This window comes from Mollisia scopiformis, assembly GCF_001500285.1.
Source record: "Mollisia scopiformis unplaced genomic scaffold LY89scaffold_15, whole genome shotgun sequence".
Classification (NCBI taxonomy): domain Eukaryota; kingdom Fungi; phylum Ascomycota; class Leotiomycetes; order Helotiales; family Mollisiaceae; genus Mollisia; species Mollisia scopiformis.
The window spans coordinates 1,264,970-1,279,946 of record NW_017263595.1 but is presented as its reverse complement, the minus strand read 5'-3'; the positions used below and the strand labels follow the sequence as shown (position 1 = coordinate 1,279,946).

Sequence of the window (14,977 nt, the reverse complement as noted above, 5' to 3'; positions counted from 1 at the left end):
GATAGCGTCGATAGCCAAGAGCGCATTTTCACATGGTTTTCGCTCTGCCCGTGGATATAACCCAATGGATGAAGTGGTTTTGCCTTCGACTGTCTGGTAAATGACTGAGCTCGGATGAGCGCGGCGAGATGGAACGTCAACTGCGAGAACGGCCACTTGCTTGCTTTTCACGTCCAACCTGTGAAAAGGATGACGATGGTTCTTGGATATGCCAACTCGGAGATGATCAGAGGGACTCCCACGCCATTTCTTATTGTTTATTACGAGATGGAAACCATTTGGAGAGGATCAGATAAGATGAGATTGATCTGATTAGATATTTTCACCGAGCTAGCAGGGAAGGACGTGCAGGGAAGAGCAGAAGCCAAGGACGTGTAGGAATCCACCCTGGGGACTACTCTGCCCGTACCTTGCCGCCGCCATGCGTTACGCAAGGAGATTACCACGAGGGATTGTGTTCTTCGCCGGTAAAACTGACGGCTTCAACAAATGCGTGTCTCTGTGGGGTTATTCTGAAAGCAAGCAAGTGCATTAAAGGAGAAATCTGAAGCAGTTCTTCGAGCAAATCTTCTCTCTAGCATCTCCCTAGGGTTATTTTTCTACCTTCCTCGATGTCCCCAGATCTCCGGCCGAACAAGCTACCTCTGAGGGTACGACGTCAAGATCTGATTGATCGTTACCCGATGGGAACAACAATCGACAATCATGGGCGGACACTATAATTGTTTCGTGGCGACCAAGGGCAGTGCTCATGTCAGAGATCAATGTGTCAAGCACTTCTTCTCATTTGGTCTCTTGATGTTCACATGGCTTCGGAATGGGAGCATAAAGACGGAAAAGCATGTCCAATGTTTGAAAAGAATCTCGATTTCTACCACTTTTTCACTCTGCTCCTCCGTTACACCATTTCCCAAGATATTGACCGATACAAGCATTCAATTCTCAGCAGTCGAACATCCATCACATGCAATCTACAGCTACATTCCGCCACCAAGAATCCTTTGCCTCCAGTCTAGCTTTCTTCATCCTTCGACTCGCTTGAGCTCCCCAGTCTTGATATCGTACAGAAAGCCGAAAGAATGCTCGGCAAGTTCCTTTCTGATATATGGTGAAGCCTTCAGAACAGCAAGATCATCCTTGATGCTTTGTTCGATACTGGACATGCTTCAGTACAGTGTACTGGAACGATAGGGTGTGGTGAATGTAGTGTTAACTTACTCAGTCACGGCACCAAACACCTCATTGTCAATTTTCGTGTCATTGGGATGTTGTTTCTTCAGATTTGCCTTGACCATCTCGTCGGTGAATATAAGCGCACCGCAGTCTTTTCAACTGGTTAGCATTTCTCACTGCCAGAAAAAGGTAGACAAACTCACCAGAGTGATGCACGATCATGATTTCATGGATACCCAAATAAGTGTCCAGGGCCAAAATGTCGTTCAATAGAGGAGCTACGTGCCCATTGATATTTCGGAGGGTTAGTACTCCATCTGGATTCTAAATTAGATCATATGGTGTCTTTTCTGCGAGCTTGTCTACTCACCAGTTGGCTTCAAGTTGAGAAAGTAATGGGGAACGCATCGAGGATCAGCGCAAGTGACTGCCAGGTTTAGTGTTTGGCAGTCCTAGGACTCTCAAAAAGACTTACGAACGATGATATGAGGTGGTTCCACCCCCATGGCAGCTATTTCGTCAATCGTTGGAATAGGCTCATGTTTCGCTGCAACAGCTCTACCAAATCATTAGCATGCGAAAACGTCTGACTATGTGGAACTCACTTGTTGCGCTCTAGAAGTTCATTGATTGTAAGTTGGGTTACCATCTTGCTATTAGATAAAGTTCTTGGAAGCATAAAGAAACGTTGCGTATGAGTTTTCTTGAGATTGGAGAGCTCGTTGATGTTTGAGATGATGAGAATATTTCAGAGACTGTAAGTCGAAGAAGCATTATATACAATTTTCGCATTTGCTCGTCATGTTTCTCTTCGCCCCTTCTCGTTGCATTATCGCCGATGCCCATATCACCGCTGTTCTCGAAGTTTCAAAGTACAATCAAATGACTCTGGTCGACTTCCAGTCTCTCCGCCATCGTATGTTCTACATCCCCACGGATCTGCACGACAACATTCATATGCTTACAATGATGAGTCGAGATCCAATCAACTGCTGCAGGAAATAGCCTTTCGAAGTTTGTACATCCGGCGGGAGGTTGTACAACATTAACGCCGCCCGAGTTTGTGATTAGAATCTGTCAGCACTTTGTCAGTAAGTACGTTGAGTACGAGACGGCAATATTTCGGTGTTTCGAGTCTTGCTGGATGTCGGCCGCAGAATATGACAATCACCAATTCTTACTACTCTAGGCGTATGCTCTGGGCTCAGAATAAGGCTTCTAGTTTTTGGTGAGGCTGCAACTCGAGCCTTACTCGAGATTGAATTAGACTTCCGGACACTTGTTTCGTAGATTACCAGAACCGTGGTCAAAGGACGACCATCCATGTTCACATCACAGACGATCCCAGTTGCTTGGGCTCAATGACGCGGATGTCCGTGCAAGAAGAAATTCACCAAGACGATGAATTTTGGTTGATCAGCATAGCGGAAAGTTTCTCGAAGAGCATTGGCAGCGCGGAGAAATACAACATCTCTCCATCCATGTCCGGTCAGCGCTGAAGATATTCCAAATCATTCTGCAGCTTTCATGACGACGCAGAGAGCTATCGAAATTGTCAAATCCCATCCCAGAATTGATGAAGCCTCAAGGTGACAAAGATATTTGTTGAAGACGAAGCCCACGGGACGAACCTCGACTAAACTCAATCCAGCGGTTAGTACCCCGGTCTGCTGTGGCTTTGTCTCTACGCAATCGTGGCTGAGCACGCCTCGGAATGGCTCTTCCTCTCTCTGACAGAATGAAGAAAATCTCCTACCAATCGTATCAATTAATGTACGCCGCGTCTCTGGTTCCTTAAAGTCGAGATATTTAGCTTCTGCTTCCCCGCGCCTTAAACCTCACCATGTACGAAGACGGTATCACGATCCATCAAATGCTTCTCCTTTCCGACGAGATGCAGCCCGGTCATACCCAGACTCCTGGGACCCTGCAGCAGACAGGAACGTGGCTCAGCGGATCATTTTATCCCTGCGAGCATCATCGACCTCTTTGATGGAATTATATATCTGCGATAGGCATGAGTATGATTAATTTCCTTGCCCATCTTGGCTTCGCATTCTGTTCTGTTGTTACACAATCAGTTGTTCAATTTTGCGGCGGATGCATCGGAGTGAGCTCCATGCCATTGGATGCAGACAGACACCTGCAGCAATAGCGCAATATCATCAGCAACGTCTTGAGCCTCACTTCCAGTCCTGAGATCACTCATGCTGCTAACATTAGGCTATCGCAACTATGGCGAATGCGACCCCGACCATTGAATTCCAGTTCGTCAATTCGACCATCACCAGTCCGACGGTCCCTCAAGATGCGGAGGTTCGAGCTCTCATCAGGAAACAGGCCATGAAGAAGGCATCCTTAGCTCGAAAACGAGATGGAAACTATGGAAAGCACAACCTGCGACAGTATCCAGTCTTCATATATGACCAGTCCAATACTGGTACAGAAGTCGCTGAGGTCTGGGACAATGGGAAGGAGTTGGGGATCCGGGCTCGACGGAAGGACGGCGGCAAAAATTCAAAGAGCAATAAGGATACCAGAGCCAATCCCTTCAAGGCAGACAAGAAATATGCAGAGCGACAACAATGGCTGAGGAAAGTGATCAAAGGCGAGACGATTCCGCAATGCCTGTCTCCAGATGGCTACGAACTGAGGAGCATGCAAACAGACTTCGACATCCTCGATCTCTCAACACTAGCAACCCTCCACATCGGACGTGCCGTTCGAGGAGCCCTGTCGCAGAATCCATACATGCTCATCAATCAATTGCGGACGCACAAGCGGTGGTCATATTTATCATTTCTACCTACACGATACGAACATATCAAATGTCTAAGGGATGCTACAGATTGTGTGATTGCTCGTGCCCGTCAGATTGTGACCCCTAACCAGAACTGGGAGGCAGCAGTGATAGCTTTCTATTTGAGGGCACTAGATAGCTTGCAGAAGGCTCTAGATAGTCCCACGGAACGATATCAACCTGAGGTCCTATGTGCTACTGAAATTCTTGCTTTATATGAGGTGCGCTTCACCTTCCGATCAGGGGTTTGGATTGTACTAATGGTTAGCAGATGCTTGATCCCAATGGAGAAATGGCATGGGTACGACATTCGGCCGGAGCTGCAAAGCTGATTCACTTGCGAGGTCCCAAGAACTACGACACTGAGTTCGAGAAAGCCCTTTTCATGGCACAGACAGTACCAATCGTAAGAAATTCCTCTGTATGTCTCGGATTATCTTGGTTTCTGACAACCGCAGATGACTGAATGCCTCCTGAAGGGTGAGCGCTGCTTCCTTGAGCAGAAGCCATGGCAAGAAGTCATGCGATCCGTGATCGAAGAAGACGCCATAATCTCCGACAGGAGTGAAGCCGTCGTCACGCTCCTGATGAACAAGTGCCAAATCCCCGGTTGCGGCGTTGATGTAACAGGATTGATTTGTACTGACACACCACCGGAGCCGGAGGAAGTAGAACGCATCACTCTCAAGATCCGTCAGCTGCGTAAGAACTTCTTGAATTGGTATAAGAAGTACGAAACCATTCTCGCCAAATGTCCAGATATGTACCCTGGGAGTGCGAATCATGACAGCCATTGCAAAGTATTTGCGAACTATCTGTCGTGCTTGATGATCACGAGTCGATTTCTGGTTGCAATTTCGCCGAGTGATAGGTTAGAGGTGGAGGAGTATACGCAATGGCTTGCAAACGAGATGGTTGAGCTAGAGAATCAGGTCAAATTATCGCCTACGAGTTTGTTCATGGCGCAGACGATGGCGGTTGCTCAATCTGTCATGGCTACGAAGGAGGACTGGCTTGGTGATGGGGAGAAGGTGATGAGTGATGAGAAGGGGTTGATTGAGAGATGGAAGTTGGAGAGATGGTGTGGGATGTTTGGGAGAAGGATGCCGTGATCCGTAGCTTCTCGACTTCAATAAGTGAGGCACGGGGAGGAAGAACTTCGTGGCGCACTGCATCACCACCGAAAGGATTATAGGTAACGTTGCAGAGGAGGTTAAATCCCTGCTTGATGCTGATATAATGGTTGATACACTTTGAGGAAGATTCAAAGTTCTACGTGAAGATATCTGGATTGAGGGCTCACAGTCGAGGTCAGCTCGAGATATCTACTATCTAGCTAGACGGGACGTCAAAAACGCTTGTAGGAGAGACGATAATACGGCATAAGGCTGAACGTAATGTTATGAGCAATGATAAATAACATCAAGACCTGGCTATCTTGTGCAACCAGTACCGGTGTGGAAAGAGGATGCTCAAGGATGGCACAGTCAACAACCCAGCAAATAAGATGACTTGCATATTGAAAGCTGGGGCCGGGCCGGCATCGGGACGTGCCTATATACGCAAATCCCCCAGAGCTATATTAAGTGCGGGTGAGTGAAGATGAGTATGCAAGGACACGCCATACCGCAAGCCATTGTCTTGGGTCCTGGGTAAGTCGGCTCTAGAGTCTGGACTCTTCGATTGAATAATGCAGAAGAGTTGGGCTTGGAAGGAGAAGTAAATATAGACAACAGTTTGGTAAGTCATGGCATTGGCTAGGAGGGCTGTGATGTGGTTGTTGAGGCGCCTGTGGGCTCTGGATAAGTCGGCTTGATCTGGCTTCTCGACATTCCATCTCGTGGGGAAATTGGCTTATCGCAGATTCAATTTCAGCAAGCAGCTTTTGGTAAGGTTGGTTACTGGTTGTGGTTTCTAAGAGGGTGGTTGTTGCGGGCGCTAATGTCTTCCTTGGGTCTGGATAAATCGGCTCTTTCTCAGCCTGATTGTTTCTTGCATGTGTTGGGCTCGGAACATTAGCTGTGGCTGTGGGATGAGAGCTTGTGAAATGATCATGTCGACGAATTGGGAGGGCTTCCCAAGGCCGGCAGTTGCTAGCGAAATTTGATGTTAACCATTATGGTAGAGGATGAGCTGATTTTCGCCAATTAAATAGAAGTATAGCTCTTCACATCAATCTGGCCACCACATTTGGTGAAGGAGCCGATCTTCCGTGTTGAATCATTGAACTGGCGATGTTACTTCCACGACCAAGGAGGCGGGTGGGTGAGAGGCGAACTGGTCTTGTTTGCTTGGGCTATGTCGTGGGACTCATCTGATGTGTTGGAAGTATAAACTGCTACAGGCTAATAATGCAAGTTTCCGTCGAATCCCTGACAATATCTCGCCAAGAAGGACCATTTGGTAAGTGGACTTGAGGTTGAGCCGCTTACTATACTGACTTGAATGGATGTCAATTTGTCCTCGCAAGTTTCATTCTTCCGAATTGCACTATATTGTCGAACATGGTTTGAGTTCTACATGATTTGGCTGAGAATTCGTCCCATGTTTGATGTGCAATGCAAAGTCCAAGGATGCAAGAGTAAGAAAACGGATTACGACGCTCGGATCCGAACCAGGTTGCCCCTTTGGACAGAATGCCATTTGAGACGATTTGAAAGTGAGAATGTTTATAAGCTTATGCCCAGAGTGTTTACTACCCACTCGAGCTAAAGGCTACTTTAACTCTAAATCCACTACATGCTGCGGACAGCTAAGCTTCCTTGGCAAAATTCCTTACGCCTACTATTGTGCGAGAATAAGAACAAGAAGACATGATCTCCGTGCATGACGAGGCTTATCTAGCATCTCGGTAACTCTATTTGGCACGCTGTGGCTCTTAACGTTCACAAAGAAGTGCAATGCAGAAAATCAAGTTACGACCAGGCAATGTTTAGGCAACTACCGCAAGACGCCGACTCTGAACCAAACTTGGCGAAAATACGCCAAAAGATCTGCACCAATGCCGGGGCGCTCATAGCCCGGGATGATGTGCATCAGAACTTAAAATATTATTCAGGCAGTACAGTACTAGTGCCAGGATGGGAGAGCATTCCAGTCTTCAACTCGAAAAGTTTCACCGCTCCTACTCGGAAACGGAGTTCACGCATAACAGCGTGTCGCAGTCTTTCCCAGCCAGAAGCTGTCGGTGTACCTATAACCTTATATGCCACACGTGATCTCAAAGTTTACCTAGGCTAAAGGACTTTAACGGATACCGGCACAGCTTAAATCCACGTCCGTCAACGATGACAAGCCCGCCATCATCTCATGGAGCGACCGAAAGCGGCTGTCGACAGTTCAGTTCAGCTCAGAACCCGTGAGCTGTTGTGGCGTCGAGTTGTCTGAGCATCAATACAGTAATGCTTCGGAAGAATCATTGCGATGCTGTATCTCCAGATTGCACCTCGAGTAGGACGATACCGTTGTTGCTCAATGGCTGCCCATGGCACTCACTAGAGTATCGCGACGGGACATGGCTTTCTGCTGTCCCCGATGGTGCAAAGCTTGTCAGACGGAACATGCACACTCCCAACATTCTCCTCTGCACACATTCTGCAGTGTAACGTGCAAAACCGGGTCCAGCGAACGAGAGCAAGACAATCATCACCATACAGCTCTTCTCTTCCACATCGACGACGGTTTGACTCTTCACTTCGACTTACCGGTAGCGTCCACCCCACTTCCGCACGTTGCTGATGCTCTCTCTGCCCCTCTTCCCCTTCCTAGACTAGGCCACTCTGCTCCAAGTCCATGCAATGCAATGGGCAACATTGCCAAAGTCGTCTCGCTCATTCGTCCGTATTCCGATGCGACACCGACTGAAGAGTGGAAACTTGCTCTGACCGGGCAAGCATGGAACGGCACACAAATGCGAGGATACGATCCCATACTTACGGCGCCTGGGCGCCACTTCTTCCCCGGCCGCCGCTCAGAGCTCGAGCTGCATGGGGCTCTGTGAGCTTCACCGTTGTTGACATTCGAGACAGCAGGCCCCGGAGGCCCAGGCTTTCGATGTCTCGGAAACTTGTACTTGCCGGCAGACCATTCAAAGTGGTTATTGGTCCCGCAAAGGTTTCTGAACGGAAAACAAAATCTCTTACGTTTCTCGCTAATCTTCTGACGACAAGGGCATGGCATGGCATGGCAGGGGAGGAGGGGACGGTCATTAAGTAACGTCTATCCCTGCCTGTCTGAATAGCCCGGCATAGACCAGCAGATGCACTACTCTTCAATGTACTGCACCATGAGTTTGCCTCCTGCTCCAGACGGGAAGGTCAAAGGTGAGCCACCACTTCGGAGCCGAGATCGTCCTCCGGACATCCACCAGCGTAGAATGTCTGCCTTCCCAGATATCATCCAAGCTCCTCTTCCATATTTTATATCTCTTCCCCCGCATCCCATGGATCTCAACTTTGCCTGCCATTCGCGCGGAACATTATGACAGATCCCAACCAGGACAACGACATTGAGCCGCGAGCTGCAGACCCCACCGCGGCTGTTCAGAATCCCAACCATGCAGAGCCTCTCGATGAGGATGGGGAAAAGAAGGACTACATAGAAATTACCACACATAGGCCGCGCTCAAGTATAGATGATTCCGACCCAGAATACACTCCGGACGAGAAGCACCCACACATCGACCGAACAAAAAGCTACGCTACCAATACCAGCGCACCAGAGTCGCATGTTGAAGACACCCCGAAGAAGAAACCATGGTACAAAAATATTAATCCCTTGAGATGGGGCGGGATACCTCCTGTGCCAGAGAAGCGAATAGTTTCAAGAGAATACACGGCTCCATTCTTGAGCTTGGTATACTTCCAATGGATTGCCCCACTTATGGCTGTAAGTACTCGTACGTATCTGCTATCCAAGGCGCATACTAATTTCATGGCTCTAGGTTGGCTACAAGCGACCTCTCGAGCAGAACGACATTTACCTTGTCAACCCCAATCGATCAGCAGACGTTTTGACCAAGAAATTACAAGCATCCTTTAAGAAACGAGTGGCAAGAGGAGACAAATATCCATTGCTCTGGGCAATTCATGAGACATTCAAGGTTGAATTTTGGATTGGTGGCACCTGCCAATTCTTCTCCAATATTCTACAAGTCGTTTCTCCATTTACTCTTCGATATCTGATCCAATTCGCCACCAATGCCTACATTGCGCAACAGAAGGGCGAGCCAGCGCCACACATTGGGACAGGACTTGGCCTGGTATTCGGAATCACATTCATGCAGATGTGTCAAAGTTTGGGCACAAATCACTTCATCTACCGAGGGATGCTGGTCGGTGGTCAAACAAGAGGAGTGCTTATTTCGGTAATTTTCGAGAAAGCGATGAAGATCTCTGGACGTGCCAAAGCCGGAGGTCGAGAAATCAAGGATGCCCCAGAGAATGAGGAACAATCTGTCGATCAGACCGAGAATGGCAAGAAGTCAAAGAAAACTAAGAAGGCTCCAGGCGTCAAGAAAGGACCAGATGCTGGCAAAGGTATCTCTGGCGATGGTACAGGCTGGGCAAACGGACGAGTGGTAAACTTGATGTCTGTTGATACTTATCGTATCGATCAAGCATCTGGCTTGTTCCACATGATTTGGACTGCTCCAATTGCCTGCATTATCACGTTGATCTTGCTTCTGGTCAACTTGAGTTACAGCGCTTTGGCTGGTTTCTCACTACTTGTGGTTGGCTTGCCAGTCCTGACAAAAGCAGTGAAGATATTGTTCCGGAGAAGAAGAAAGATCAACAAAGTAACGGACCAGAGAGTCAGCCTGACCCAAGAGATCTTACAGTCTGTACGGTTCGTCAAGTTCTTTGGATGGGAGAGTGCATTCCTCGAGAGGTTGCAGGACATTCGAAATCGAGAAGTTCGCGCCATTCAATTTCTGTTAGCCATCAGGAATGCCATCAACGCTGTTTCAATGTCATTGCCTATCTTTGCATCTATGCTTGCATTCATTACTTATCGACTGACGAGTCACAACCTGGCCCCCGCACACGTCTTCTCATCTCTTGCATTGTTCAATTCTCTGCGTATGCCATTGAACTTGCTGCCTTTGGTCATTGGACAAGTCACAGACGCGTGGTCCTCAGTCTATCGTATCCAGGAATATCTCATGAGCGAAGAACAGGAAGACGAAGCCAAGTTCGACGCAGATGCCGAATATGCTGTTGAGATTCACAATGGCGATTTCACCTGGGAGCGCACTGCAACACAGGATCCCGACGAGCATATTGCTGGCGGTAAGAAGGTGCCCGGTCTCGACAGAAAGGCTCAAAAAGATGCCGTTAAAGCCGAGAAAAAGGCTGCGAAGGCGACGGACAACCACTCTGGAGATGCTACTCCCGATGACACAAGCACTTTGGTCGAGGACAGAGAACCTTTCAAGCTCCAGAACATGAACTTTACCATCGGTCGGAACGAGTTGGTTGCTGTAATTGGTGGTGTCGGTTCCGGAAAGAGTAGTCTGTTGGCTGCTCTCGCCGGTGATATGCGAAGGACGAGGGGTGAGATGACCATGGGAGCTAGCAGAGCCTTCTGTCCACAGTATGCATGGATCCAGAATGCGAGTGTCAAAGAGAACATCCTATTCGGCAAGGAGATGGATAAGCCATGGTATAAACAAGTGATCGATGCATGCGCATTGCAGCCGGATTTGGAGATGCTTCCTCAAGGTGATCTTACGGAGATTGGAGAGCGTGGTATTACAGTATCTGGAGGACAGAAACAACGACTCAATATTGCTCGAGCAATCTATTTCGACGCAGATTTAATTCTTATGGACGATCCTCTTTCTGCTGTCGACGCACATGTTGGTCGCCATATCTTTGATAATGCTATCTTGGGACTCCTGAAAAATAAGTCGAGAATCCTGGCTACTCATCAACTTTGGGTACTCAATCGCTGCGACAGAATTATCTGGATGGAAGATGGCAAAATCCAAGCCATTGACACATTTGACAATCTAATGCGAGACCACGCAGGCTTCCAATTACTGATGGAGACCACTGCTGTCGAAGAAAAGCATGAGGAAGAGGCTCATGTCAACGAGGATGAAGTTGAAGATGAGAAGAAAACACAGAAGAAAAAACGAAAGAGTGGCCAGTTGATGCAGGCTGAGGAGAGAGCGGTCAAGAGTGTTCCATGGTCTGTCTACACCGATTACGTGCGAGCATCAGGCAGTCTATTCAATGCCCCTCTTGTCCTACTGTTCCTTTTGGCATCCCAAGGCGCCAACATTGCAACTAGTCTTTGGCTATCATTCTGGACAGCTAATAGTAAGTCAATATATCGCTTTCCTCCTAAAATTTTCTAATATCTTGCAGGATTCGGCTATTCTGATGGAACATATATCGGAGTATATGCAGCCTTGGGTGCTGCCCAAGCCTTCTTGCTCTTCTTCTTCGCCTTCTCGTTGACGATCATGGGTACAAATGCCAGTAAGACGATGCTCCATCGAGCTATTTATAGAGCACTTCGAGCACCCATGTCATTCTTCGATACCACACCACTTGGTCGCATTACCAATCGTTTCTCTCGAGATGTCGACGTTATGGACAATAATCTTTCGGATGCGATGAGAATGTACTTGTTGACCTTGGCTATGATTTTGTCAGTCTTTGGATTGATCATTGCCTACTTTCACTACTTCGCTATCGCGCTGGGGCCGTTGTTCTTGTTATTCCTCTTTTCAGCTTCTTACTACAGAGCATCTGCTCGAGAGATGAAGAGATTCGAGTCTGTTCTTCGATCGAACGTCTTCGCCAAATTCAGCGAAGGACTTTCTGGGACTGCATGCATTCGTGCTTATGGCCTTAAGGATCGTTTCATTGTGAATATTCGAGAAGCCATCGATGAGATGAACAGTGCTTATTATCTGACTTTCGCAAATCAGCGCTGGCTATCAACTCGACTGGACATAATTGGTAACCTTCTGGTTTTTACAACTGGACTCCTTGTTGTCACCTCTCGATTTAATGTCTCACCATCGATTGGTGGGTTGGTTCTTAGTTATATCCTCTCAATTGTCCAAATGATCCAGTTTACAGTCCGACAATTGGCTGAGGTCGAAAACGGGATGAATGCCACAGAGCGTCTGCATTATTATGGAACACAACTTGAGGAAGAAGCTCCTCTCCACACTGTCGATATCCGGAAATCCTGGCCGGAATCAGGAGAGATCATTTTCAATGACGTCCAAATGCGTTACCGTGAGGGTCTTCCTCTTGTACTCTCTGGCCTTTCGATGCATGTTCAAGGTGGGGAAAGAATTGGTATCGTGGGAAGAACCGGAGCTGGAAAGTCATCGATAATGTCAGCCCTATTCCGTCTCGTCGAGCTCTCAGGAGGGCAAATTACTATCGATGGGATGGATATCAGCACCATTGGTCTCCACGATCTCCGATCCCGATTGGCAATCATCCCGCAAGACCCAACATTATTCAAAGGGACCATCCGAAGCAATCTCGATCCCTTCAGTGAACACACGGATCTAGAGCTTTGGTCCGCACTTCGACAATCAGATCTGATCACTGCCGAAGCAAGTCTGGATGATAAATCCCCAGGCCGCATCCACCTCGACGGCATCGTCGAAGACGAAGGTCTCAATTTCTCCCTCGGACAACGGCAACTCATGGCCCTAGCCCGTGCTCTCGTCCGAGGATCCCAAATCATCGTCTGCGACGAAGCCACATCGTCCGTCGACATGGAAACCGACGAGAAGATTCAAAGAACCATCGCCACTGGATTCAAGGGGAAGACCTTACTATGCATCGCACACAGACTAAAGACCATCATCAACTACGATCGCATCTGCGTCATGGACCAGGGAAGGATTGCGGAATTAGATACCCCGAAAGCGTTGTATGAGAAGGGAGGGATTTTTAGAGGGATGTGCGATAGAGGTGGGATCCGACGGGAGGATTTCTCGGGTTATGAGAAAGAGATTGAGATTTGAGGGGGTTTGCATTTCGGGGAGTTGGTTTAAAATTGGTGGGTCTTCAATGAATGATTTGGGCGTTTTATGGGAGCAGAAGCGGGCATTGTATTGAATTCTGACTGTTTTCATCATGTTCAAGAAATAAGAAATGAATACACATAATTCGAGTCAATTATTCACAGCTGAGAATGGGTTAATTGAAATCATGGGCTTGAAGCAAACTGTCCGCAGTGTTCTAGCACTTATTTTTATTGTTACAAGGATATTGCCAAGCTCAGCTTGCTTTCTTGGCGACTTTTAAAAGATCTGAACGCCTTGATATGCATATTGTAGCGTCTTATCATACACCCCTTCTCTAATATAATCCCCATGTCGTCACTTGAGGTTGTTCAAGATCTAGTTTCAGCAGCCACTCCTTTGGATCTCGTCATTTCATACCACTAAAATCCAGCTTCCTAGCAACCTTCTTCTCCCTCCCCTCCTCACCATCCAACACACCTGGCCTCCTCTTCAGATCCTCTCCCATCTTATCACCCCCTCCCGCTTTCCTCGGCAAATCCTTCGTCTTAGTCGGTTTCGGCTCCGCAGCCCACCAACCATGTCTCAACGCCTCTTCAGCCGTAATCCTCTTCCTCGGATCCAGAATCAACATCTTCATCAACAAATCGACGCCTTCATGTCCCGCCGTCCCAAACGTAGCTAGATAATGATCTTTCTGTCTGACCGGCACAGGAGGGTCTGAGACCGTGTATTCGGGGAGTTGAGAGACGCCGGGCCAATTTTCTTCCGTGGGAGTCCCGATTGCTTGGCAGATTAAATTTATTTGGTGGACTTCGGAGTCTCCTGCTATATATGGGGTTCTGAGGATTAGCTCTGCGAAGACGAGACCTACGGACCAGATGTCGACTGCTCCGCTGTAGTGTTTTGTTCCGAAGAGGAGCTCTGGGGGTCGATACCAGCGTGTGATGACGTTGGAGGTCATTTGGCGGTAGGGATCTGAGAATGAGCGTGCGAGACCGAAATCTGCGAGTTTGACCTCGCCGGTGGAGGAGATGAGGAGATTGTTGGGTTTGATATCTCGGTGGAGGACGAAATTGGCGTGGCAGAACCAGATGGCTCGACTCAGCATGCCCATCCATGCTTTTATGTCTGCTACTCCGTATCGGATCCCACTCACGTCCTTTATGAGCATTTCGAGGTCACCGAGAGGGAGGAATTCGAGGACGAGGTTGAGATTTTGGTCTTTCGAGGAGAAGACGGAGAGGAGGGAGATGATGTTCGGATGGGAGAGTTCTTGAAGGTGTTTAAGTTCGCGGATGGCATCTGGCGCCATTCCTTCTGTGTATTCCTTTTGAATCTTGATCTTCTTGATAGCGACAAATTTGGATGGGTCATCGCGAAGGTGACCAAGATAGACATTGGCATAAGTTCCTTCTCCGAGCTTCTTTCCTGAAGGGCGTTAGTGTTATAAAGAAGAAAGGCCATGAGAGGTACCTTTAACATATTTTGACTTCTCTTCCTCATTCATTTGCTCTGCCAGATCTCGCCCGGAGCTTGTGCCATTGCTAGTCTGCACTTCTGGAGTTGCGCCCTTGGAGGAGTTCGCTGTAGCAGAGAGCTTCGACTTGTCCTGTGTTGGCTTTTCCGCTGAACCAGGGACGACAAGGGGCGAGTTTGCCATTTCAAGGGAGTCGGGAGAGGTGAAGATAGTAGAGGCTATGACATGCCTGTGGAGGACTGTAGGTATCCTTCTCTAAGGCTTCTTCGTACGAAGTGCTGAAAGGAGGCCGCTGGTGTCTAATTGTTGGTCGTCAACACGCGGCTGTAGATTTCCTCGAGGATGTCAGCCTTGTCTCCAAGGAGGGACAAAGACCATGTGCTTCGGCGATTCTCCTACTCCGATCCGAGAAGCGAGTTTATCCCTGTCTCGCGTTTTCGGGGCGGGGATTGAAGGGTGTGGCTTTTCCGATGTGGCTTGTGGCTTAGGGCAAATTAAGATCTCCCGCTTGGCTCCCGTC

At 48.2% G+C, this 14,977-nt stretch overlaps 5 protein-coding genes across 5 annotated transcripts; 2 read left to right on the top strand and 3 right to left on the bottom strand.

Moving 5' to 3' along the window:
• Positions 1 to 546: 546 nt before the first annotated feature.
• Positions 547 to 825, bottom strand: LY89DRAFT_117023 (uncharacterized protein). The gene has a single exon (XM_018205114.1). It carries the CDS (start codon positions 751 to 753, stop codon positions 592 to 594), a length of 162 nt encoding a protein of 53 aa, XP_018069927.1. The 5' UTR covers positions 754 to 825; the 3' UTR covers positions 547 to 591.
• A 38-nt stretch (positions 826 to 863) lies between these two features.
• Positions 864 to 1,905, bottom strand: LY89DRAFT_686287 (carbonic anhydrase). Its single transcript, XM_018215252.1, has 6 exons — positions 1,779 to 1,905; positions 1,649 to 1,731; positions 1,544 to 1,600; positions 1,377 to 1,490; positions 1,219 to 1,324; positions 864 to 1,155 (listed from the first exon to the last, which is right to left on the bottom strand). Exons 1-6 carry the CDS (start codon positions 1,820 to 1,822, stop codon positions 1,023 to 1,025), a joined length of 537 nt encoding a protein of 178 aa, XP_018069926.1. The 5' UTR covers positions 1,823 to 1,905; the 3' UTR covers positions 864 to 1,022.
• A 1,503-nt stretch (positions 1,906 to 3,408) lies between these two features.
• Positions 3,409 to 5,085, top strand: LY89DRAFT_735672 (uncharacterized protein; the record flags this gene model as incomplete). The annotated part of the gene is made up of 3 exons (XM_018220037.1): positions 3,409 to 4,194; positions 4,245 to 4,379; positions 4,432 to 5,085. 3 exons carry the CDS (start codon positions 3,409 to 3,411, stop codon positions 5,083 to 5,085), a joined length of 1,575 nt encoding a protein of 524 aa, XP_018069925.1.
• Positions 5,086 to 7,979: 2,894 nt separating this feature from the next.
• Positions 7,980 to 13,177, top strand: LY89DRAFT_720093 (ABC transporter family protein). Its single transcript, XM_018218541.1, has 3 exons — positions 7,980 to 8,860; positions 8,916 to 11,298; positions 11,347 to 13,177. Exons 1-3 carry the CDS (start codon positions 8,453 to 8,455, stop codon positions 12,975 to 12,977), a joined length of 4,422 nt encoding a protein of 1,473 aa, XP_018069924.1. The 5' UTR covers positions 7,980 to 8,452; the 3' UTR covers positions 12,978 to 13,177.
• Positions 13,178 to 13,386: 209 nt separating this feature from the next.
• On the bottom strand, positions 13,387 to 14,640 carry LY89DRAFT_588514 (Pkinase-domain-containing protein; the record flags this gene model as incomplete). The annotated part of the gene is made up of 2 exons (XM_018209486.1): positions 13,387 to 14,408; positions 14,454 to 14,640. 2 exons carry the CDS (start codon positions 14,638 to 14,640, stop codon positions 13,387 to 13,389), a joined length of 1,209 nt encoding a protein of 402 aa, XP_018069923.1.
• Positions 14,641 to 14,977: the final 337 nt, after the last annotated feature.